Genomic DNA, 25,688 nt, shown 5'->3' on the forward strand with positions numbered 1-25,688 from the left:
TGGAGTCTCTTCACTTCTCTTCCGGTGACTCTTCATGTCTATGTGGCTGTCGGTTACTCTTCATGTCCATGTGGCTGTCGTTGAAAATGTGGCTGTTGGTGTCTTTTCCCCTTCCTTCATGGAGTCTCTTCACTTGCAATTCCGATTCTTTATATTCATTGCTCTTCTTCATCAGCAGATGGATATATATATTGCTGGCTTCTCTCGTTTGTCTTGTAGCAAGTTGAGAATGTTGTGTATCTAGTTTGTCAGTTCATTATATATTTTTCTATATTCAGTGATTTCAGACTTATGAAGGTTTATAGAATGTATACGAGATGTATCTTTTGACTTCATTGTCATGATTGATTTGTAGACAATCAATCTTATCTTATTGTGATTGATAATAATCTGTAACTATCAACAGTTGTATTCATTTTCAGAGATATAATAAAGATCATATTTGTGTGGGCTGAGTTTTTCACCCTCAGGTGGAGGGTTTTCCCAGGGTAAGTCTTTTGTGTCCTTGTTATTCTTAAATTTTGTGATTATATATTCTGGTTCAAATTTAACGTGGTACTAGAGCGGGTCTAGAAGATCGATGCAGAACCATATTTTTAAGTTTTTTATTTCTTTCAGTTGTTTGCCTAAGTCATTCATAATAGTGAACGGATTGAAAGTAGAAGATAGGCTAGATGGGTCATCAAATTTCTCTTCTTGGAAATTTAGAATTCTGATTACTCTAGAAGAGAATGATCTCCTTGATTATGATTCAAAAGATGTTGTAGAACCTTCTGTTGATGCAGAGAAAGTTCAATGGAGAAAGAATAGGACTAGGGCTAAGAAAATTCTGATTGATTTTGTTAAGGATCATCTGGTTCCTATTATTTCGAAGTTGGGTTCAGCCAAAGAAATGTTTCAGACTCTGAGGGACCTATACGAATTCAACAACACGAACAGAGCTCTAGCCCTGAGACGTCAACTGCTGCATGTTAAAATGGATAAAGAAGAATCAATTGTTTCATACTTCATGAAAATTACAGAGTTAAAGGATCGGCTTAGTGCAATTGGAGAATCTTTTGCTGATAAAGACTTGGTGATGTTAGCCATGAATGGACTTCCCAACTGTTGGGAATCTTTCATTCAAGGTATTAGTGGAAGAAATAATCTACCCAAGTTTGATCGGTTGAGAGCTGATTGTATTCAAGAGGAATGCAGATTGGAGGCGAGAGTTATTGGTCGTAATCATCATGATATGGAAAATCAAGTCCTTGTTACTCATTCTTCTATGGAAAAAGGCAAAAGAAGAAAGAGGGATAGAGACAGAGAATCAGATCCTATTTCAGAACCAAAAAAAGACTTTTTCCACATTCAATGTTATAGGTGTGACCATAGTTGGACTACTCGCGACTCGGCTCGACTCGCCAAGCCCCTGGGAAAAAAACTCGGAGAAAACACGGGAAAAACTCGGAAAAACTCGGCAAAAAACTCGGCAACTTAAAAACACGCTTAAACTTAGTAAAAAATGCATTTTTTTTGCAAAATTTAATGAGAAGATGCATCCAATGAGTCAATAAATGATAACACAAAAGAAACAAGCTGATTCTAGATATATTTAAATGCAAAGTGTCTACAAAATCGCATCCTCATGAGGAATGCTGATGGCTGGAAGCCTGGAAGCAAAATAGTAAATTACTAAATAGTTTTTGTAAAAACAAAAGTAAATACATCATTACAAATTACAATTACAACTTCCTCTTCCCAGCTCTAGCAAAAACTTGGGGAGAGGTAGAACTAGAGGGTCTAGTCGTATAAGTGTTGGTTGAAAATTTTGTACACTTGGGGAAATATACAAAATTGTGGTTTCAACCACAGCACACGAGTAAAAACTCTCCTAATTAAGGGAAGACTCCCCCTATCTAACTAAAACTGAAATAAAAACAGGATGGTACAACAGTCTTCCTTCTTTCTTCAAGAAAGACAATATCCTTTTCTCTTCACAAAAAAGGATAGCGATTGAATATGAATAGCAGTAACTACTTTCAAGTGAAATGAGAGAAAGGAAATGAAGTTTCTTGAAAGCGCAAACTTCTGTCACTTCCTTCGGGACGGGACAACAATATCAAGCTCAAAGACTTGACTATTGGAAATCCTATCTACCCTTTGCTATACTAAATTTTACAACGAATAAAAGATAACAGCTCAAATACTGGAATAATCTATTCTTTCAACACAAAGACAAGAATTAATGCAAGCTCAAAGACTTGCTGCTATTTCTTATCAAACAGTAATTTTTCCTCAAGAATAGACGCAAGCTCAAATACTTGCTGCTCCTTTTAGAGAGTTCCCTATTTTAATTAATCTTCTCTACTTGCAGCTCAAAGACTTAAAATCAGATTGGACTAAGGTCCTTTGGAAACACTTTGCATAGAAGAAATAAAAAGATTCAAACTCAAACATGTAGCTCAAAGACTCAAAATTTGAGTAATCCTTCTTTATTATTCTTCAAAAACTTTCAAACCACATACATAAGCTCAAAGACTTCTTGCTGTAAATTTGGCTTTGTTTTTGCTTGCTTTCCCAAAAGATGATAATTACAATGGACACCTCAAGTATTTATAGAAGAGGAGCCTTGAGAAAAAGGTGGGAGGATCCTAACTAACTTGAGAGATTCTCTCAACCACCAAGATTCATTCAATAACTAACTGAGACTTCATTAACTAACTAAGAGTTACTCCAACTAACTAAGACTTATTCCAACTACAGTCCTAATTAGACACAACTTGTAGTTACCTTACATGTAATTACAAAAGTGAAAGTAATGTGTAACTTGCATTTTACAAAAAGTACTTTTACATGTAACTTGTCAAAACTAAATTACAACTAAAGATTACAAAAAAGGAATATTCAACTAAGTGTTGAAAAACACTTAAGTTGTATTTTATGAATACACAAATCCTTGAAATTTCCGAATGCTCGCTTGTAGCTCCTCGGGATTCGGTTCATGGGTGTTCATGGCAACAACCATAGTCTTCACAATAGTGTCGTGACAGCGGAGGAGTGCAGAATTGTTTTTATCGAGGATAGACTGGATTTAATGCAGAAAGGCTTGGTGTTTCATCAATGCTTGAATCGAAGCTGTCGAGAATTGTTCTCTCCTCCTTTCATTATGAATCCTCATCTGTAAATCAGCAAGAACTTCTTCTTCTGGAATCAGCTCTCCATCCTGACTTACTATGTTGCAAGAGGCCCTTTCACAATGTGAGACAATATCTCGGTAAACTTCATCGCAAAATCTCTTTGCATCACCGATTTCCTCAATGAGAGATTTAAGAACAAGGGTCTTGTTTTCTAGGAGTTCTTCAAATTCCAAGTACATGACCCTGGAAAAGATGATGGCGTGCTCCTGTAGAACACTCAGCTGTTGTTGGGGCATGGTACGCCAAATTGTCAAACTTTCTTCAACACTTTCCAAATTCTTTTTGAAAGTATTAGAAGTTTGATCTAGTTTCTCCTCGACAGTTTCCAACTTAGACATTATTTGAAAAATGTCTTTCATTACCTGTACACATTGATCATGAAGTTGATCAACCCAGGAATCCAGTGCTTGTACTTTCTAAGCAGCCCTTTCCACTCCACGAATTGATTCTTGGGAACCAGAGGAACCTATGGAGTTACTCCCTTCAGCAGTAGGTTTTGTAATTTTATGAACGGCTGCCATAAGCTGTCGGTTTTCCTCTTCTAGCTTTCTTTGCTAGAAGATCAGCACACCTTTGCACTAGTGAAGCAACAGAAAACTGAGCATCATGTTTAATGACCTCATGCGTTTGTTTGCCCAACTCTATCCTTGTAACTTTATAATCAGCAGCTGACATTTCTTCATGTGGCTTATTTGCAATAGGTTCCACAATTTCAGCTACCTTTATCTTGTTGCTATCAACAGTTACACTAGAGATAGTCTTGGCCTTCTTAGCAACTTTGGATCTGGACTGTTTGAGTTGCTGGTAATCAAAGTAATCAGGTGAGATTTCTTGCTTCTTCCTTTTCGGGGTAAAAGAACTAAGCCATGGAGGCAAAGTCATCAACTCCCCTCCAGTCATAGGCGTAGGCAAAGGAGAAGCAGTTTCTGTTTGAATCACCGTGGTCATCCTGGGAGGAATATCTGTTTGGATAGCGACCACGGTTTGCTGAGTTACCAATGGGCATGAAGATTGCCTCATGAATTCTTCAAAACCAGAAGTGGAAGTATCAATTTCTGATAACTGAATGCAAGTAGGAATATTCTCAGGAACTTTCAACACACTCTCTTGTTGATGATCAAGAGATGGCTCGTATGCTGAAATGGGAATTGCATTCTGAGGAGACTCATCCACAAGCAAATCAGGAGGAGAAAGAGGCGTCTCGATGGAAACTGGAGGAATGACCTCATGAGGCGAGTCTGAAACTGGAGACTTAGGAGCATCATTAGATTGCTGCCCCTCTTCTGGATTATCTAGATCAATCACCTGTACATGGAATCGTGATTTTTCCTTCCCACGAACAGTCGTCTCCTCAGGTTTAAGCACTACTGCACGACTGACTCGTAACTTAATCCTTGTGCCCGAAGATGAAGCACCCTCTTTATTGTCAACCTGAATCTCAGATTTTCGTCCAAGAGGTCCCGTAGAATCATCTTCTTTACCAACCTTGATTTTTATAAGTCTAACAGCATTACTTTTTAGCCATGCGTTAGTGTTGGCCAAGATAGGCTGAAATCTGTCAAGGATGGAGATGCACTCTTTGTGCGACCATTGGATCAAAGGAAGTGGAGCTTCCTCAACCCTCCGTGAAGTGTATTCAGGATCAAGTATATGCTTGTCATCAATCATCCCTTGTGGGATATCCACTAAGTTCAAATCAATAATTTGCTCAACAGTGAGCCTGCAGTAATCCATCTTGACGACTTCGGCTTCTGTGCGGAGATCTACCTAGATGTCTTCAATGCGATGAACATGCACAAAGGATTTCTTGATCTTCTCCTTCATACCTCTATAATCAAAATCAGCTCTAGGTTTAAACCTTTTGAGCTTGATTTCCTGCAATTCAGCCTCCATGGCCTTAGCCTTCACAGATGTAATAAGGGAGTATTGGCCAATTTTCAATGGGTTTGTGGTAGAGATCCCCATTCCAACCTTGTGCTTAGCAGATTGAAAAGTGTGAACATCCATGATCTGTCTTCCCAACTCCATAAGAATTATCTTATCAGTTGGGTATCTTAGAAGCATGTATGGCTTACCATCATAGCATCCTATCCTCATATAGGTGAAGGTGGGAAATTGCAGAAACAAACACCCATACTCAGACACCTTGACCCATGCCTCATCTAATACTCTTTTGTTCCTGAGATTTCTGTCAAACTGACACATGAAATATCCAAAGAATGCATCTTGGATCCTTCTAAAATGCAGTATGCTGGGTCTCAATGGCAACTGGTCATAATATTCCCAAACTGGTATAAGCGAGCGATCACGCTTGGTAGAAAGACCTGGAAAGTGTCTAAGTCATGCTGCTAAATATACCAAATAAGAATTCATGAAGAAGGTCATGGTGGTAGGAGCTGCTGCAAGTTGTTCGCACAAGGCATCGCTGATGACTTCCCCCCATGAAATGTGTTGTGACTGCCGTATGAATATAATGAACTGATACATCCATGGCTCAAAGACATTGGAATGCTCAAGGCCCATCATCTTGCTGAGAAGAGTGATGGTGTCTCCTATCTCCCATTTGAAATCACAACGGTACAACTTTGCCCACCTTGAGAAGGAAGGACGTGGCTCTTGGATCCACCTATTGATGTGCTGCTCGCAATCTTTTTCCCTCTTCACGTAATATTCCGCTGCACTTTCTTTGGTGATTTCCATATAAACAGGTGCAGGAGGTATTCTGAAGACCTTCTCGATTGTATCTGCATCGAGACGAATTATAGCTTCACCATCATCATTTTTGATGACTCTTGATTCCTTGTCAAAATGATGGGCGCATGCAAGAACGAACTCAGGTTCTAGGGCAGCCACCGGGAAGGAAGATGCATGATGGATATGGCTGTCCAACAACCGCTGCAAGTTATTATCTTGTGGATCTTCTACCCTGTTGACGAATTCTGCCATATCAACATGCCCTATCTCCGTGTCTCTGATGCGATCCAAAGGAGAAGAAACCTGGGAAGGTGCAACCTGATTCTGGTATTTGTCATATTTGTATTTCATTTTCTTTGGAGTTGGAGATGTCGGCAAATCTGTCATTGATTGTGAACCTGGAATACTGTGATGAAGACTTAAAAGGGTTAAGGCAACATCATAGTCAGCTGCAAATATCATTCTTCTTTCTCCAAATGGGTAAAACTTTGATTCTTGAACTTTACGATTTTGTGAGAGGAAGGAGGGAAATATGTAGAAATGGGAAAATCTTGACTTTGACCAATTTCGGATCTTGGGAGAATTTTCGCAAGTATACAAGTTGGAAAGGACATACATGCAATTGGGGTTTTAAAACCCGAATACAAGTACACTTGTAAATTCGAAAATGGAGAAATGGACGAAAAATGAGATTTTGACTTGCGGGAAATGACGGAAATGGAAAGTATAGATATGGGGAACATGAATGGATAGAAATGGGAAAATCCGGGTAAGTCATTTTCATGAAAATGGGAAGAACTCTTCAACATGTAATCCAGTTTTCAAAACCCGAATTTGCAAGGGAGGGGTATTTCACACTTTTTAACTTGGAATTTTAACAAAAAATGGTTAAATTCCTTAACCGTAGGGGAAGAACAAGAATTTCCAGCGAACTTGTAATCGAGATTAAAAATCCCGAATACAAGTAAAGAGGGAATTTTGGGAAGAACAATGCAATTCGAAAATTGCATACCAAGGGGAAAAATCCTCTCACAAAAACCGATTTTTGGGGGAAGAACGACACATTTTTACAAAAATGCAACAAAGAAAGCAAGAAAATAATAAAATAAAGGAGAGAAAGGAAAGAAGCCATACCTTTCTTGAAAATGCAAATGCTTTTCCAAAAAAGCAACAATCCTTGGAATGAAGAAGCAAAATCAATCAATAAACCCAAACCGTAATGCCAAACCCTTAACACATTTTTGCAAAAAACGTCTTATATGGAAAAACATGGCAGCAAACAAGAGTAAAATGTCATAGAAAATGCTTGAATACTTCTTAACCCTCAATGCCTTGGTACTCCAGGCCAATATGATTCATGTCCTTGAAGATTCATGGTATTAAACACTTCCAATATGCAGCCATAATGATTCACGTGGAGGAAAAAATGTGGCAACTATTGCGTATTGGAGGGCATCATTAAATAGCTTGAAACTCCTCCCAAACTCCATGCCTAGGTGAGAGAGGGCAAAACGATTTAGGAGTTTGCAGTTTGTTGAAGATTTAATCACTCAAAATGTGGCATTAAAGAAAAATGTGGTTGCTGATTTAGGGCAAAAAGCAGTCAATGCATCCTCCAAATGTCACGAAAGGTGTCCAAGAATGCATGAAAATAGGATGCAAACCAAAACGCCTCCTTCCTCCAACAATCTCTCTACAAAATTTGCCTTGAAATGGTCAAAAACCGTTTTTTCTTGCATTTTGGGTTTTTTGGAATGAAAGACAAGTTCGAATTTGCATAAGGGAATGCAAATTGGGTTTTTGGGAGATAATGACAAGTTTTAATTTCACTTTTTCCACTTACAAGCCAAAATTGGGATTTTTAAGACAAATAGCAAGTTTAAAATTTTACTTTTTCACTTACTAGGCCAAAATCGGGTTTTTTGGAGCAAACTGCAAGTTTTATTTACTTGTCAAAAATGCACTTGCAAGGCAAAATCGGGTATTTTGGAGAGGAATACAAGTTTAATTTACTTGTAAAAGGGAAATAAAATCCCTACACCAAGTTAGAAATACTTGCACATATGTAATGGGGATTTAAAATCCCTATTACATGCAAAAACCATTAAAGTAGGGGTTTTTGGACCAAACTGCATTTTTACTTGTAATTGAGCCAAAAAATCCCTATTCTAATTAAACAAGACCAAAAAACAATAAAAAAGACAAAAACAAGAAAGGGAAATTTAAAACAAACTGCAAGTAACATCTTTTAATAAAAATGCACATGCAATAAGCTAAAAATTCCCCTATTTCAACCAAAACAATGAATATCATTAAAACTTGCAGTTTGAAGAAAATTCTCCACCTGCAGTCGGGGTTTTAAAACCCGAAATTGAAGGACAGACATAGCAAACGAACCCAGAATTTGACGAAATTCGAAATGCAGTTCGAGAATGGATCGAGGATTAAGTCAGTCCAAGGATTAGTCGAAATTCTGCATCGGGAAGCATGCCATAGAGTAAATTTTTCATTTTTTCACAAAAATTTCATGTAGTGGTCCTTTATTTTTGGAAACAAAAATGAGGAAAACAATAAGTCTGCTGTGGGCGTGACTGTGCCTCCTCGCTCGGAATGGTTGACTGAGACTCATCCTCCGTCTTGGATGAAGCTATGTCTCCACCTACTTCTGGCACTGGCAATGAATCCTCATCCTCATCCTCTTCCTCGTCAATGTCATCCAACCTGAAACCAAATCCACCCCCCTCCTCCATAGTCTGCCTCTCCAAATCAGTGATGTCAGTGTCAGAAAACAATGGAGGCTGCTCCTGTGATGTCCAATCACTGTAAGGATCTATATCATCCAAGTCAATTGGACCACCTTCTAGTTCCTCTACCTTACGCGCAGTTGAAGATTATATTGCACGTAGACAAGGTCATTGAGCCCTTTCTGCGCTAACTTGCTCCTCTTCTTTGTGTGGATTGCTTCAAACAAGCTCCAATTGTGCTCACAATTGGATGAACTACAAGGTTGACATAAGACTCTGAGGGCAAATTTTTTGAGATGTGGGGTGTTTCCACCCCAATTTTGCCACCAAGCATTTGCAAAATAAATAAAATGGAAAAGTTAGAAAGCAAAGAGAAAAGAGAAAACATAATTTATAAATCATTTGAGTCTTTAGATCCCAAAATCCAAATGGAAAATGTTATACCTGGGGTTTGAGTGGTTCTTCCTCTCCTAGCCAGCTCTGAAGAGAATAGCTTACCCCTTCCTCCCTCATAATTTTGGAGCTCACTCACAATGAGGTCTCTCTCCTCAACATCAGGTACCATCCTCTCAATGCATGTACTGAGGCCCTCCATGACTTCTCCATTCGGATCTGAGTAAGAACCCCCGAACCTAAAACGAGGGTTGAGGAAGTACCCTGCTGCATGAATGGGTTGGTGGAGCTGATTGTTCCACCTCCTATCAACAATTTCCCAAATGGGATCAAATTTGAGTTTATCCCCCTTGTAGTAATTTTTATAGACTCCTTGGCCCTATCCATGGCCTCATAAAGATATCCCATTGGGGTTTTATCCCCATCCACCAAGCGAAGAACTTGAACCAAGGGCTCTGACACCTACAATTGAAAAATACAAATTACAAAAAGATTAAAATTTAAATAATGAAGTTACAAATTAGTAATGAGAGACTTGAATCAAGAATAACTATAATTTAAAAATTAAAGTTTTGAAGTAACAACCTTCACAATCTCTGCAGCCCTTTGTGCAAATTGGCTGTCGAAGACTATGCATGCGACAACCTCTTCTTCAGGCTTCTTTGAATAAGGTGAGTTAAGCCATTCTCCACTCACAAACATTTGCTTCAAAGAAGTCAATGCAGCAAGAAGGCTTTGCAATGTCAAGAAAATCGTTGCAAACCTTGTGACACCAGCTCTCACCAAATCTTTCCCTTGGGTGTGCTGCCTCATCAAATTTAGGACCCAAGGGTGATTGTAAATATATTTGGTGATCCTCCTTGCATCTTCCACAACTGGAGTCACCCACTCAAGTTTTCCTATGTCCTCCAAAAGAAGGTCAAGGACATGTGTTGCACAAGGTGTCCAAAAAAGAGTGGGGTGCCTTTCTTGGAGGATTCTTCTTGCAAAAGAAGAATTTATTCTTAAGAAATATGCAACCAAGTAAAACAAAGCCACAACAAATGAAAATATTGCTAATGCCTAAAGGTGATAATTTAAAAGGATTGTACCCGCTGACACATATGCTGCTGCATTATCTGTGATGATTTGCACCACATTCTCTACCCCAACCTCCATGACGACATGCTCCAACATTCCAGCCAATGTTTCTGCATTTTTCACCTTGCTGGAGGCATCAACAGATTTCAAGAACACTACATTTTCCTTGCAAGCAACCAAAAAATTGATGATGGTGCGGTTCTTGCCATTTGTCCACCCATCAGAAAGAATGGTGCAGCCATAATTTGCCCATTCAATTTTTTGATCCTCCATCACTAATCTTGCCCTAGCAACTACATTTGTGAGCAACCTGTAAGTGCAAAGTGAAATTAGGTCTTAGTACACAATTTTGATTTAATAAACAAGAAATCTAAAAAATAAATAAAAATGAAATCAAGTGGACTATGTAGTAATTTACTAACCTCCCACTCAAATCCATGCGAGAAGGGGCCTTGTACCCCTTTCTCGAAACTGTCATAGCAGTCACCAAATTCAGCCAATAAGCATTGTCTGCCACATTGAATCCAATGTTGTTGAAGTACCAAAAATCAGCTACTGCAATGTCAGTTTTCTCATGTACCTCCTTATTCCATTCAGTGGCCTCTAATGATGGTTGTGCTCCAAGTGTGTTCCTGGGCACAAAATAATCACCTATGGACCCTGATCGTGATGATGGAAGTGGAACAGTGCCAAGTACTCTACTAGAGGAAGCAGAAGCAATGGGCGAGGTGATGGTGGGTTTGCGGATACGTGGGCCACGCCGAGAGCCCACTATGCCCTCAAGTGCTTCTTGTTCCTCTTCAAGGTCAACAGAAACACCTTGAGATTCAGCTATGGCTGATCTCATGGCTAGCTTTGCCCTCTCCGTTTGCAATTTCTTCTCTTCCCCAGCTACAAGTAGGGCATTCATTTGTCTTTTTATCTCTTTATTGGTCCCAGGGTCATGCTCTAGCATCATGCCTATCTATTCCTGCAAGGTGGTATTTGAGGCTGTTGATGCCTCCATGAAGTATTTTCTCACACTTTATGCATATAACTGACCCAGGATCAGGTCCCTCATAGGCATACCTCCATGCCCCATGTCTAGCACCTCTAGGACGGGTGTCTATATATCCAGATGGGCATGGATCTAGTGGCCATTGCTCCCTTGCCATGATTAATGCTTACTTAACCTACACACACAAAGTGAAAAAAAAAATTAACATTTTAGTTAAACAATTTAGCAAACTATCTACATTAGTTTAAATAAATTTAGATATCATTCAAAGTTTTTTTTAAAAAAAAGTAGGGTTTGAATTTTTTTTTGAAAACTAGATTCTTCAAAAAAATTGTGAAAATTCAACAAAACTTGTTAAATCTAGTGTTAAATCTTGTGCAAATAACTTAGAAATGATTTAGACTACCTAGGAATCATTTCTAATCCATCTAAATGCAACAAAAAATAAACAAATTGTTTTAAAAAAGCATAGAAAAAAAATAAAAAAACTTACCTGGGAATCTGATTTTCTCTTTGAATCCCCTTCAAATCCCTCCAAATCACCTTGCAAGTCACTCTAAGTCAACTTCCCCTTTCTCAGGCCAAAACCCAATTAGAAAACAAAAAATGAATTATGTTTTTGCCGTTTTCGGCTAAGTGAAACAACGGGCGAGTTTTTGTCACAGACTCGCCGAGTTTTTGCCAAAAACTCGCCAAAAACTCGGCAAGTTTTCTGGCGAGTAGAAGTCGAATCTACTCACCAGGCTCAAAAACGTGGCGAGTGTTCCATCTATGGGTGTGACAAATATGGTCACATTGCTCGAGATTGCAAATTCAGGTCTTCTCATCTAGCTTCTTCTACTGAAATTAACATAGGGACACCTCAGGAGGAGCCAAGGTCTAATGTAAATTCAGAAGGTTGCTTATTTTAAAATGAGAATATGACATTTCAGCTTCAGAGGGAGCCTATCTTCCAGCTTCAGAGGGATTCTGACATTTCAGGAGCCTCATTGTCTTGAAGATTTTGTTAAGGAGTTCTTCTTTGCGAGAGAAGTTCGAGGTGAAATCCCTTGGTTAATGAGTTCTTCTCTGCGAGAGAAGTTTGAGCTGAAATCCCTTGGTTAATGAGTTCTTGTCCGCGAGAGAAGTTCGAGGTGAAATCCCTTGGTTGATGAGTTCTTCTCTGCGAGAGAAGTTCGAGGTGAAATCCCTTGTTCCACCCTTTGGGAGTAGCTATGGTGGAAGTCATGTGTATGACCTTATGATTTTTATTTATGTTTTCATTCACCCTCTAGGAGTAGCTATGGTGAATATTTGTAATGTCCCCATTTTGCGAGCATCAGAGTTTGTAAGAATTAGCCTATCATTTGACCCTCATAGGCTAACAATTACTGATAGAGGGCCTCGTGTGGCAGTTACTTGGTGATTAGAGACATTACTCTTCAGCTGGATTCGGGTTTTGGCCTTTGCACAGGTTTTTTGACTCAAATTGGCACACTTACTATTTATAGTAAGTTACTATTTTGGGAGAGTCAGGGTTCCTATTAATAGAAAGACACCTGAGCAGAGTTTATTGGCAGTGTCGACCTTGATTGGGCCTTTGCAGCTATTTCTAGACTCAGTTCCACATACTTACTATTTATAGTAAGTCACTATTCAGGGTTTCTATTTTTAGACAGGCATCCAATCACATGGAGAATAGGGAGAGTCGACTTCTGGCTCAGACGGCTTAGCAATCAGACAAGTACATCAAGAGATATTAAAGTTTAAGTGACTTAAGTGATTTATTTAATATTTTAATATTATTATAAAGTTCTAAAGTAACTTTATAATAATAAAGTCACTTTAATATAATAAAGTGCGTTAAGTGAATAATTTAATGTGGGAATAAATCTTTTATCCCACATTGGCCAGGAAGGTGTTTGAGCTCTCTTAAGGAAAGAATAAAAGGAAAGGCAAGAGTTCATTCTTGGCATCCAGTTGATGAATAGTATTTTGATTGATTTTTATTGTGGAGCCTAGGGCTTTCGCAATTTTCTTCTTTGATCATAGGAAACGAAAACTTCCTATTGATAGCAATTTTGAAGGTGTGAAATAACACCTGAATTATTGCAGTTGTGGGAAAGAATACTTCAGTTCTTTCATTTGTGCAAATTGGTGAAGTTTTCTACAAGGGTTTGAAGTTTATTGTTGAAGAACATTTATAGTTGGTTGTGAATCATCCTTATTTGGCAACAAATTATTCAAGGTTTTAAGAGCAGATTGCAAGTTTGTTCTTGCTGCTACAGTGCGCATGAACAGTGCGCGTGAACAGTGCGCATGAACAGTGCCGTGAACAGTGCGCTACAGTGCCGTGAACAGTGCGCATGAACAGTGCCGTGAACAGTGCGCATGAACAGTGCGCTACAGTAGTTGGAGTTCTATAGAAGGGGATTTAGAGAGGTTGAACAGCTATATATATGTGACAAGGGATTTGCATATGAGGAGAATCAAACCAATATATCAAGGCAGCCATTGAAATACCAGGTTTTCTATCTATGGTCATTGTATTAGAAAATCATTACTTCATTGCATCATTTTCTATTATGATTATATCATGAAATATTTGGAGGTCGCATATGTTTAATGGAGATATAATTTGCATATTCCACATTCAACATTGATCAGCCATTTAGCTTTCATGCCAATTGTTTGCTTAAATGCCTAATGGCTGTAGGTGTACTTTGGGATGCATGACAAGTGTTTGTCTTAATGTCAACTAGCTGTACTAGTTAATTTCAATCATTACATATGTGTGGAAAGGTCTAAAACAGCTAGTATATCATTTCTATAACAACTTTGCATTGTTAGAAGCTTTCCATAACTTCATTTGCAGCCTACAAACCCAAAGAAGACAAAGAAAGAATTCACTACAGCGGCTTCAAACATTGTATGCCAAATGTTTGACAATATTCCTTGGTGTTCAAATAAGCAAAAACAGGGTCAGATTAGCCAAGGGATATTACAGTGGTATCAGAGCGGTTTCCTGCCAACCTGTTGGGTGATGGTTGCATTCAATTGGTGGGAAAATCATCCGTGTACAAATCAGTTTTGATTTGGTTTTCAGTTGGGTAGTGAAAATGGGCTACATGACAACATTGTTCAGCGATAAACAGGCACTGAAAGAACTTGAACAATCACAATACAAGCTCAGCCGAGAGTTGTTGCGTTTAGAGCAAACGCTTTCAAAGTTTGGGTTGCCTAAAAGATTCAATTCACTTCCTACCAGCAAAGGTCGAACACCACAAAACAAAGAAGAAGAAGTGATTAGCATGTTTAAGGAGTATAGCACTCTTCCTCAAAAAATTAAGAAGGAACTTCCTTTCATGAGTTACATGGATTTGCACCCGAGTCCTTGCCATAAGACAGAGTTTGCTAGGAAGAAACATCACACTATAGCTCATGAATTGTTTACACATGAAATGGATAGAGAATCTACACATAAGGATGATACAACTCTTCATCAAAATGATTTGGTATCTTCAAATTCCTATGAAGTATGCAGAAATTTATATGATGAATTTGATAGACATGCTGATTTGATTCAAGAAGACACTAGCACAGCTTTGGGTAATGATTTATCTACATCATCCTTGCAAGAGGTGACTCAAGAAGTTTCTAATATAGAGGCTACTTCTGATTTTCATGACAGCGATGATGAAACTTTGCATGAGCATGGGACAGCAGTGTTTTCACATGTGCAAAATGATCCTATTGAATTGTCACATGAAAGTACTCTGAAATTGGGTACTAATGATGCATTGTATGTGGAGAATTCATGTCATGGTGAGTCTAATTTTCCAGATCAGACCTTTGAAAACAAGCTAGGAGATTCATATGTTGATACGGAATCCCAAGATCGTGCTTTGGATGGGCATGCAGTTACTTTGAGAGTGGAGGTGTGTGAAGATACTGTCATACCAGCAACTTCTACCTTATCAGTTGAGCCATCCTTTGAGGTACAAAGCAGCAATACCTTAGATGTTGAGGTGTGCATGGATGAAAGCACACATGATGCTGCTTATCATGTAGTGAGTGAAGACGAATCAACCTCATATCATAGTGCATATTGTGAACTGGAAAACTTGTATGGGGTTCATAAGCTACAGAATCCTCATCATTTGGTTGGGCAACTAAAAGTGAATGACAATATGATTGCCACAACCATTCAGCATTTTGATGTTGCTCGTCAGATGTTGGCTACCTATGGTTGGAGTACTCCTTTGACAGATGAGCATGGTGATAGTGGTGTTTCCCTTGCAGAGATACATGCACTTCGAGAAGCAATTGGAATGATGAAACAAAATTACCTAAAACTACTTGCGGATAGGGATTTTCTTCTCGAGTGGGATTGCATTTGTTATGATGCATTGAAGGGAAAGGAGGAGCAGGTCGATGAGCTCACTCATGAGCTTGAGGTGACTATGGACTCATTGCAGAGTGCCGAGTTGGCTCTTCAAGAGTCACAGTTACAGATTGAGAAGCTTACCGAGGAGTTGAGTTTGGCACAGTCTTCACCAACTGCAGATATAGTACAGTTATATACAGAGGCAGTCGATGAGGATTTTATATCCACTGGTTGTAGTGAGGATGTGGTTACATCTATCACAGATATAGGAAGGAAAGTTTCAGCTGGGATGAGTACGTTGGTTGAGAGTAGTAGAGAACCACTAGTTGCATCAAGTTCTCCTGAGGTCAGTACTGTGACAGTTGATGCAGGACAGTTTACTGGTAGCTCTTGTGTCACAATGGTGGATTCTCTTGAGAGTTGTGTGGTAGTACACAACGCTACTCCGTCCTCATAGGGCATTTGCAGAGTGTCATCTAGTTGGGAGTATGGCTCCCATGTTGATTTGTTTCCATCTCCTGGAAGCAAATCTGTCACTTCATCCCATGCAGTTGATTTTGGATGCCAGCTTGTTGTTTTTTAGAATCAAAGGGATCAGCTGCTCGATTCAAGTGTTGTTAGTGATGAGCCATTGACAGAGGTTGGAGCATTTTACCGCGACTACACAGTAAGGGGTGCTCATCATTTTTCTTTTGATCCACACACAGAGGACTTGATGATGCATCCGTGTGGATTGGCTCCGAGATGCCATCCTTTGTGGGATGGGTATTCATCATCTTCAGAAGATGGGATTAGCAGTTGCGAGCGCCCGACTCAGCAGTTTATGGGGTATTACTTGCAGGGACAGTTGTCAGTTATACATCACGCTGATATGTATCCAACAGGGTTTGCTACTTCTATGTCACAAAGTTTTCTTATGGGTACATGGTTACAGGATGACTATGGTGTCAGTGGGCATGATGGTTTGGTTAGTTATCACATCCATGGGAGTTTACCGAGAACTATAGAGAAATATTGTGTTATAGGCGCTTTCAGATATTTTTATCTCTATATGGCGAATGGATGTGGGGTTCAGTTGTTTTGGGATCCAGGAGGCGACAGGTTTGGCACAGTGTATTGGATGGGTCCCATTGGTTTGCTTCACCACTTCTGGCATGGTGAAGTTGAGATCAGAGTAGCGCAAAGGAAGTCAGAGGGTATTAGGCTTGGCAGACTTCCATTCCGGGTTTGGGATCCAGGGATATTGTGCGCAACTATGTTTATGTTGGTGCTATAGGAGTCAGTTAAGGATGTGTGGGACATTTCACAATTCTCCTTTTGGGCCTCCCGAGGATTGGAGTTTCTTTGCAGTGGAGATTGGTTGGGGACAAGCAATTTCAGGGAGGGCGGACTGTAATGTCCCCATTTTGCGAGCATCAGAGTTTGTAAGAATTAGCCTATCATTTGACCCTCATAGGCTAACAATTACTGATAGAGGGCCTCGTGTGGCAGTTACTTGGTGATTAGAGACATTACTCTTCAGCTGGATTCAAGTTTTGGCCTTTGCACAGGTTTTTTGACTCAAATTGGCACACTTACTATTTATAGTAAGTTACTATTTTGGGAGAGTCAGGGTTCCTATTAATAGAAAGACACCTGAGCAGAGCTTATTGGCAGTGTCGACCTTGATTGGGCCTTTGCAGCTATTTCTAGACTCAGTTCCACATACTTACTATTTATAGTAAGTCACTATTCAGGGTTTCTATTTTTAGACAGGCATCCAATCACATGGAGAATAGGGAGAGTCGACTCCTGGCTCAGACGGCTTAGCAATCAGACAAGTACATCAAGAGATATTAAAGTTTAAGTGACTTAAGTGATTTATTTAATATTTTAATATTATTATAAAGTTCTAAAGTAACTTTATAATAATAAAGTCACTTTAATATAATAAAGTGCGTTAAGTGAATAATTTAATGTGGGAATAAATCTTTTATCCCACATTGGCCAGGAAGGTGTTTGAGCTCTCTTAAGGAAAGAATAAAAGGAAAGGCAAGAGTTCATTCTCGGCATCCAGTTGATGAATAGTATTTTGATTGATTTTTATTGTGGAGCCTAGGGCTTTCGCAATTTTCTTCTTTGATCATAGGAAACGAAAACTTCCTATTGATAGCAATTTTGAAGGTGTGAAATAACACCTGAATTATTGCAGTTGTGGGAAAGAATACTTCAGTTCTTTCATTTGTGCAAATTGGTGAAGTTTTCTACAAGGGTTTGAAGTTTATTGTTGAAGAACATTTATAGTTGGTTGTGAATCATCCTTATTTGGCAACAAATTATTCAAGGTTTTAAGAGCAGATTGCAAGTTTTTTTTTCATCCACTGCTACAGTACTCGCGTGAATAGTACCCGCGTGAACAGTGCGATGAACAGTGCGCATGAACAGTGCTGTGAACAGTGTGCTACAGTGCCGTGAACAGTGTGCATGAACAGTGCGCCACAGTAGTTTGAGTTCTATAGAAGGGGATTTAGAAAGGTTGAACAGCTATATATATTTGACAAGGGATTTGCATATGAGGAGAATCAAACCAATATATCAAGGCAGCCATTGAAATACCAGGTTTTCTATCTATGGTCATTGTATTAGAAAATCATTACTTCATTGCATCATTTTCTATTATGATTATATCATGAAATGTTTGGAGGTTGCATATGTTTAATGGAGATATAATTTGCATATTCCACATTCATGGTAACATTCAACATTGATCAGCCACTTAGCTTTCATGCCAACTGTTTGCTTAAATGCCTTATGGCTGTAGGTGTACTTTGGGATGCATGACAAGTGTTTGTCTTAATGTCTACTAGCTGTACGAGTTAATTTCAGTCATTTCATGTGTGTGTAAGCTCTAAAACAGCTAGCATATCATTTCTATAACAACTTTGCATTGTTAGAAGCTTTCCATAACTTCATTTGCAGCCTACAAACCCAAAGAAGACAAATAAGAATTCATTACAGCGGCTTCAAACATTGTATGCCAAGTGTTTGACAATATTCCTTGGGGGTTCAATAAGCGAAACAGGGTCAGATTAGCCAAGGGATATTACAATATTGTTATGATGAGATAACAACTTTATTGAATAAAATCTGTGACGAGACTTTGTTAACTTTCTTTGATTGCAGCTGTATGTATCTGTCATGAGATGACGAAATGAAGATCTCTCTCTTGCTAAGAGGGAGTGTTGAAGGTATAGCTGTGATAGAGATCCGAGATGTAACATCTCTTGTTTATCTTGTGGATGTCGATGAAATATTTTTGTGGCTGTTGGTGACTCTTCCTCTCCACCGTGGAGTCTCTTCACTTCTCTGCCGGTGACTCTTCATGTCTATGTGGCTGTCGGTGACTCTTCAAGTCCATGTGGTTGTTGGTGAAGATGTGGCTGTTGGTGTCTTTTCCTCTTCCTTCGTGGAGTCTCTTCACTTGCAATTCCGATTCTTTATATTCATTGCTCTTCTACTTCAGCAGATGGATATATATATATTGCTGGCTTCTCTCGTTTGTCTTGTAGCAAATTGAGAACGTTGTGTATGTAGTCTGTCAGTTCATTATATGTTTTTCTGTATTCAGTGATTTCAGACTTATGAAGGTTTATAGAATGTATACGAGATGTATCTTTTGACTTCATTGTCATGATTGATTTGTAGACAATCAATGTTATCTTATTGTGATTGATAGTAATCTGAAACTATCAACAGTTGTATTCATTTTCAGAGATATAATAAAGATCATATTTGTGTGGGCTGGGTTTTTCACCCTCAGGTGGAGGGTTTTCCCAGGATAAGTCTTTTGTGTCCTTGTTATTCTTAAATTTTGTGATTTCTTTTATATATTCTGGTTCAAATTTAATAGTATGAATTTACTAACAAGTAAAACTAAAATTTAACAATCATACACAAGGGAGGCACATTCTTTTATCCCATTGATACGAGATAAAATACTAGACTGATGGAACAAGCTAAACACCTTTTTTCATAAGTTTTCTTATGCCCAGAATCTAAAGTGGTATGACTTAGGAAACAAGAGGCCTGCCATGACAGAGTTAATAAAGATATTCTTCATTTTCTTGAACAAAACTTATGACATTGGAGATGTTCAACCTTATTATCGGATTCAAGAATTTTGAATATTTTTTTTGCCATGAGGAATATTTCATCTAGTCTTTTTGTTTTCATATGGATGCATATTTTAACTACTTTACTTTCTAAAGTGGTATATTTTGCAATATTTGTTTGATCATTTTCATTTGTTGTAAGTTACTTGATTCATGGTTCCACATAGCTTCATTTTACTTGTTTAACAAAACACTTGTGTTTGGTATATGATAACATGATAAGAACAATTTTTTGTTTTTCTGAGACCAGATCACTGAAGAGTTTGATGAAGTACCAGTTTCCAGTCGGGGATTTGGAATTCTTGATGTTGGCTATCGTTCAAAGGTAGAAAGTTCTTACATACTGCACCTCTCTGAGGTTTGTTGTCAAGTGTATACATAGTGAAAATTTCATTTTCCAAATGTTTCAAGTTTCAACTCCTTGCGTTCAACTAAGAATTTAGTGTCAATCCTATTCTAAAGTTCTAATAACTTATAACTATAGGTTTTACTGTCTCACAAATGTTGGTTATTATTTTCATTGTTTACCATTTAATGTTTTTAATGTTTGGTATGGCTACCATCTGTTCAATATTTTGCTATGTTACTCTTATTTTTCCTTTCTTTTTTTGTCAGCCATTTTCTGTTGGTCACCCTCTAATAAATTTTGTAATTACTGGAAAATTTGGTTTCAAAGCAAGCCCAAATTTTCCTTTTTAAGTATCCTGGAAAATATTATAACAAACTTTTAAGTATTAAAATAGGTCAAGACTTCACATAAGACTGTAGTCTTAAGTTTGCTATCAGTTAGTAACTTAATAGGCACCGTGTCTTATTGAGATACTAGGAACAGTTGCGGTAATCCAAATGATCATTCAGTGCAAAATTTTGGTATTCAAAACATTGATTTGCAGCTCTTGAGACTTTGGCCTTTCTAGTAAGGGGGATATCCTCTCTGTTGAATTAGGATCTGATAAATTTAGGGAGATCTGTTGGAGACTTGTAGAAATTATCCATAAATGATAATACAAATTGCTTGATCAATCGTGTCCATTCTGATCTTATGACTTGGAATATACAGCCCCTGAATTGTTTTTTGAAACTCTTTCCAAAAAAACCACAACCAAGATCAAGGCAATGAACATGCAAGTTAGAATTTTCCTCTAACATAAGACTGATGATTTTTACTTGAAATTTGCTGCTAAAACCTTTTTTAACAATGACACCACAAATTAAACTAAGCAAAAAGGTCATGCTGAATATTTCTTGCTGTCAAACATTTGATGATTTTAATTTTCAGTATTCCTTTGACTACTGTTCATATATCTTGGAAAAAGCACCCTATTTCAAGGTCATATTTCAACTTCAACATAACATTGCAAAATAGAACCTTTTGCTGACATGCATTTTCAGTTTTGAATCCTTTAAATATTCAATTTGGTATGTATATATTTTTTCATGAAAGTTGTTAATACAAACAAGGCATAACATAAGGAAATGTTTTTTGTGATGAAGTTAACAACCATATACATCAAATACCTCAATAGGAAGCATTACAATCTGTCTTCAGATCTGTTGCAGCAATCCATGTGATAACAGTCAACAGCAGTGATAAAATGGGATTTTCAGTGTCTTTTTGCAGACCCCCCAAGAGCAGCAATCGTGTCTTTAAGAATCTTCCAACATGCCAAAAACTCTCCCTATGCGCACAGATCAAGAACTCACCTTCCCTTAGCGAGAATAGCTCACTGTGTGGTCTGACAACTAATTCAGTCTGCTTGTTGCAGCAATCATAGGCATTGAACGTGAAGGGCAATAAGCATTACAGATTCCAAAACTCTCTTTTTCCCACCTGTTGTGACGTTTTCACACATCGCCCCATTGCAAATGGGGATCCCCACTTTTTTGCTTTTTAGGGTAGGTTTTTTGCTTAGGTTGTCTTGGTTTGCGGTAGTTTCTTAGTTTTAGCCTTTGCTTATGAGAGGATGTTGGTCAGAATGTTGAAGGGATGTTAAAATTGTTAAAATGATTTTAAGTGTCAAGTTGTCTTAGAGTTTTGATTTATCCTTCTAAGTGTTGTGTTTCAATTTTGTCTTGAGGTTGCAACAAGTTTTAAATTTGAGCATAAATATGCCTAAGTGTTGCAAGTCGGTGATATTTTGTGCTTGAGCATCAAAGAGTTCCTTTAGGGGTAATTTTCTTGCTCCTAGTAGGTAAATTAAGTCAAATTTGCACATTATCCCGATGGAATCCCTATTTTTTTGCTCAAATTCAGATAAATTTGACTAAGTCCCGATGCATAATGATGAAATTTGACATGTCAAGATGCTTTTGAGTGTGAAAATCATCAAATTCCCGATGGAAAACATTAAATTGAGTCAGTTATCCTGATGGAGTATTTTTTTCCCCAGGAATGATTTATGAAGTTTTATGCGGATGAAATTGATTATCCCGATGACGATCGTTTTTCCCCAAGTCAGTTCATGAGAAAATCTAATGGAAGTAAGTGCAGATATTTGTCCTAATGGGGATTGAATTTCCCCAAAAGGGAATTTAATGACGAAAATGTGTGGATTGGGCATCTAGATGGCCCACGTTTTTCCCAAGATTGATTTTTCGAGATTTAATGAATGAAATGAAGTGAATTTCTGCATCTTGATAGGGGTCGATTTTCCCCAAATGCCAGTTGTGATGAGTTATGAAGAAATTTAATGAGAATTATTATCCCAATACAAGGCAATTTTCCACCAGGCTGTTCTAAAGGCAAAGTTTTATCCCACATTGCTTGTGTGGTGAAATATCAAGGCAAAAAATAGTGTTAGTGTCCCCAGCCAGCATTAAAAAATAATATAAGTGCTGATTGTGACAATCAAGTGAGAGATTGGAGGCAAGTTGGAGGCTACAGCTGGGCGAATTTGTCTAAGTATCAACTTAACACCATTGTTGAGAGGGGGAGTTGCAGATTAAAGGGGCGATTTTGCCCAATTATGCCTAGACGCCACCATTGGAGGAAGAGTTGCAGCAAGTTGGGTGGCTGATTGAGCCATACATTGGGCGATTTGAAGGTGGTGCCATTATTGGAAAGCCATGATTTTGCATGTGGCTGGGAACTTCAGACTTTTGGAGCACTTCTTGGTCACCTTGCTTGGCACCATGGCTGGAAATCATGGTAATTTTATCTAAGTGTTTGCTGGCCACCATTGGTTGGGAGTTTGATCACCATTGCTGGTTATTGATTGAACATATACATTTCCAGCTTGGGCGATTTTGTTTGGACAACGTTTTTGGAGTTTGGAGGCATTTTATGTGGACACCATTGTTGGTGTAAGTCTGAAACTCCATTTTCTGAGTTGTCTTCAAACTGAAACCTTACTTCTAGCCACATTTTAGTGCTCAGATTTGACCATTTCTAAGTTTTGGAAGGTAAAACAATTCAAATGCAAGTACATGCCATGGTTGTGATCACTTCCAGCCATTAATATTTATCATTTTCAATGTGTCTTCAGACTTTTGGGGAGACATTTTTAGACCTTTGGAGGGCGTATTCAGACTAAAATATAAAAAAATCAGACTTTAATACACCATTTTCAGACTGTATTCAGACCTGGGTATACTTTTGTGTTTCAAATTAGTCATTTTCTGAGTATACTTTAGACTTGGTACTCAGAAAATAAAATCTGAGACAACTTTCCAGGACCCAAATTAACCATTTTCAGGGGTGTCCTCAGACTTTATACTCAGAAATCAGACTTGAGATTGCATCAAACAAGCCATTTTCTGAGTTTACAGGGGTGTGTTCAGACTTATTTATTGTGATCAGACTTATCTTAAGTCTGAAAATCAGGTTTTCTGAGGACAAATTTTCTAGATTTTGATCGAATCTCTTGTATTTTCCAGAATTTGTGTTACCTAATGTTGAGTATCTAATTTTTATGAGCTTACAGGTCTGAAAACTATGTGAAATCAAAACCAAAGTTAATTCTGGAAAATTAATAATCAACTTACCACATTGAAGTGTCCTAATGGGGTTCAGATTTCCACTACATCAAACGGTGATATATCAACACAAGATGTTCAAGGACAATGAGTCCCGATGAGGGTCGGATTTCCACTTGAGGACAAAATTACAAAGGGACGAATCAATTCAAATGAAGATCAATAACAAAGTTGTCTAGATAGGCATCAAATTTCCACCAAGTGAAGAAATGAACAAGGATAGTGCAGATGTTTTGAGGATTGATCCGTCCATATACAGATGGATTTCCCACCAAGGTTGAAGTAAATTTTATCCCATAGGTGTTTGATTCAGTACTTGTTTGTTTTGCAGGACTGTTACAAGGAAGGAAAGCATGATGATCAAGGCTTGAGGTGAAGGAGGATGCAACTTGCAGGGATACGAAGAGCTCAACACTTCAAAGCGACAAATGATGAAGGATCAGATCCAAGATGACAAACATATTGCAAGGACAACATCAGAAATTCGAATGAGGAAGATCAACATTTTAAGGATGGGAAGAGGATTTCAGGACAAGGATTTCAAAGAGGCAAGGATGTGGACTATCTCAAACTTGAAGAAAGCTTCACCATGATGGCGAACAAATGAAGGAAAGCGAGTTCAAGATATATGCACAAAAGATTTTACATCAAGGAATCAGGAGTTACATCAAAGAATGTCAAAGTCCGAGAATATCAAGGAGGAAATAGGTCATGGGGAATTTCCTAATATAAGGATGGAATGCAAAGTATCATAAGGAATTCCAAACATTATGAAGAAGAAGAATGTACAAGGCAAGTTAATCAAATCTACAAGGCAGGCTGAGGTAGCATCACAGTCACCATTCGTTCAGTCAAAGGGCTCCAAGTCAACGTTCATTCAAGGAGGGAATAAGTGACACTTGGCACTACATCAAATACTATTTATCTTACTTACCCTCGTCTCTCATTGGTCAATGTAATAGTGGTTGTAACAAACCCTAATTAGGGTTTCTATCTTTCGATCTTGGCCATTGATCTTGAATCAATCTGAGCCATTCATTGTAATGAGCTATCTATATAAGGCTCAGTGCTCTCATTTGTAAAGGTTAATAGAATAGTTAGCAGTAGAAGATAGTAGTTAGATCATTAGAAGTTAGGAGTAGAGTAGGACGAGAAAGGCAGAAATTGTTGCCAAGGCTTGTAAATGGATACACTACTTTCATTGGAGTTATGGTGAATCATTGCATTTTTTTACATGTTGCATGGTTTCTTGTTCTTTAACCTCACAGTTTAGATGAAGTTCATTGATTTTGACGAAGTGCAATGGTATTTGATGAATTCCTTAAGTGTTCATACTTTCGGTAGTTTGTTGATTGTAAGCTATTGTGCAAAGTTATTCTGAACCTTATGATTTTGGTTGCTAAGTTCAATTGTGGATGTTTTCTCAAGTTGCACCAGTATTGGGTATTTAAATGAATGATCCTCAATATGAAAATATTTTGACTCCTTAGAAGATCACACTAACTTGGTGTAGTTGTTGCTTGTCTTGGCAAAGCCAACTTACGTTTGGGGGAATTTGTCTATCAAAGCACCATCTATTATCTTCATTGTCCTTAGGAGTAGATTAGTCTTCCTAAGGCCTTCTCCTTTTGTCCCTTTTTTTTTTCAATTCAAGCTAGTTTGGGAGATAAAGCATCACAAGATATCAATATTAGATGATTAAGTTCCAGTATTATTCAAACGTCCAAGTATTCAACGCAAGTCCCCTTGTGATTCCAGCATTATCACATCAAACCATTGAGCTTATCCACGAATCAAGGCCTGACATTTCGTAACCTTGGAGTTGTCTCATTTGATCAAGAAGCATAGCATATGAGAGACTTTGTTCAAGAGAGGATAAGATACCTTGGTATTTTATTTTGTGTTCAATTGTGCTTAAAAACACATCAACACCACCATAGAATACTCTTTAACAACTGCAAACTGCTTCAGCGATCAAGGCATCAGTTTAGAGGATTTTGCAGCCCTGAGTGTCCACCAAAATCCTTTCGAAAACATCAAACAATATCATCATGACCAAGCACGGCCTACATAGGAGGGCAATCCCAAAAGGAAAAACAATACTGGCTG

General features: G+C 38.1%; 1 protein-coding gene across 1 annotated transcript in view; it reads left to right on the forward strand.

The window, feature by feature from the left end:
* The window catches only part of LOC131033196 (photosystem II stability/assembly factor HCF136, chloroplastic), a 173,821-nt gene that overhangs the window by 82,463 nt on the left and 65,670 nt on the right, over nucleotides 1-25,688 (forward strand). Inside the window, exon 6 of the mRNA XM_057964344.2 lies at nucleotides 19,855-19,929. Coding sequence (XP_057820327.1) covers nucleotides 19,855-19,929 — 75 coding nt within the window. The remainder of the gene's footprint in view (nucleotides 1-19,854; nucleotides 19,930-25,688) is intronic.

The sequence above is a fragment of the Cryptomeria japonica genome, chromosome 6 (genome assembly GCF_030272615.1).
Source record: "Cryptomeria japonica chromosome 6, Sugi_1.0, whole genome shotgun sequence".
NCBI classification, from domain to species: domain Eukaryota; kingdom Viridiplantae; phylum Streptophyta; class Pinopsida; order Cupressales; family Cupressaceae; genus Cryptomeria; species Cryptomeria japonica.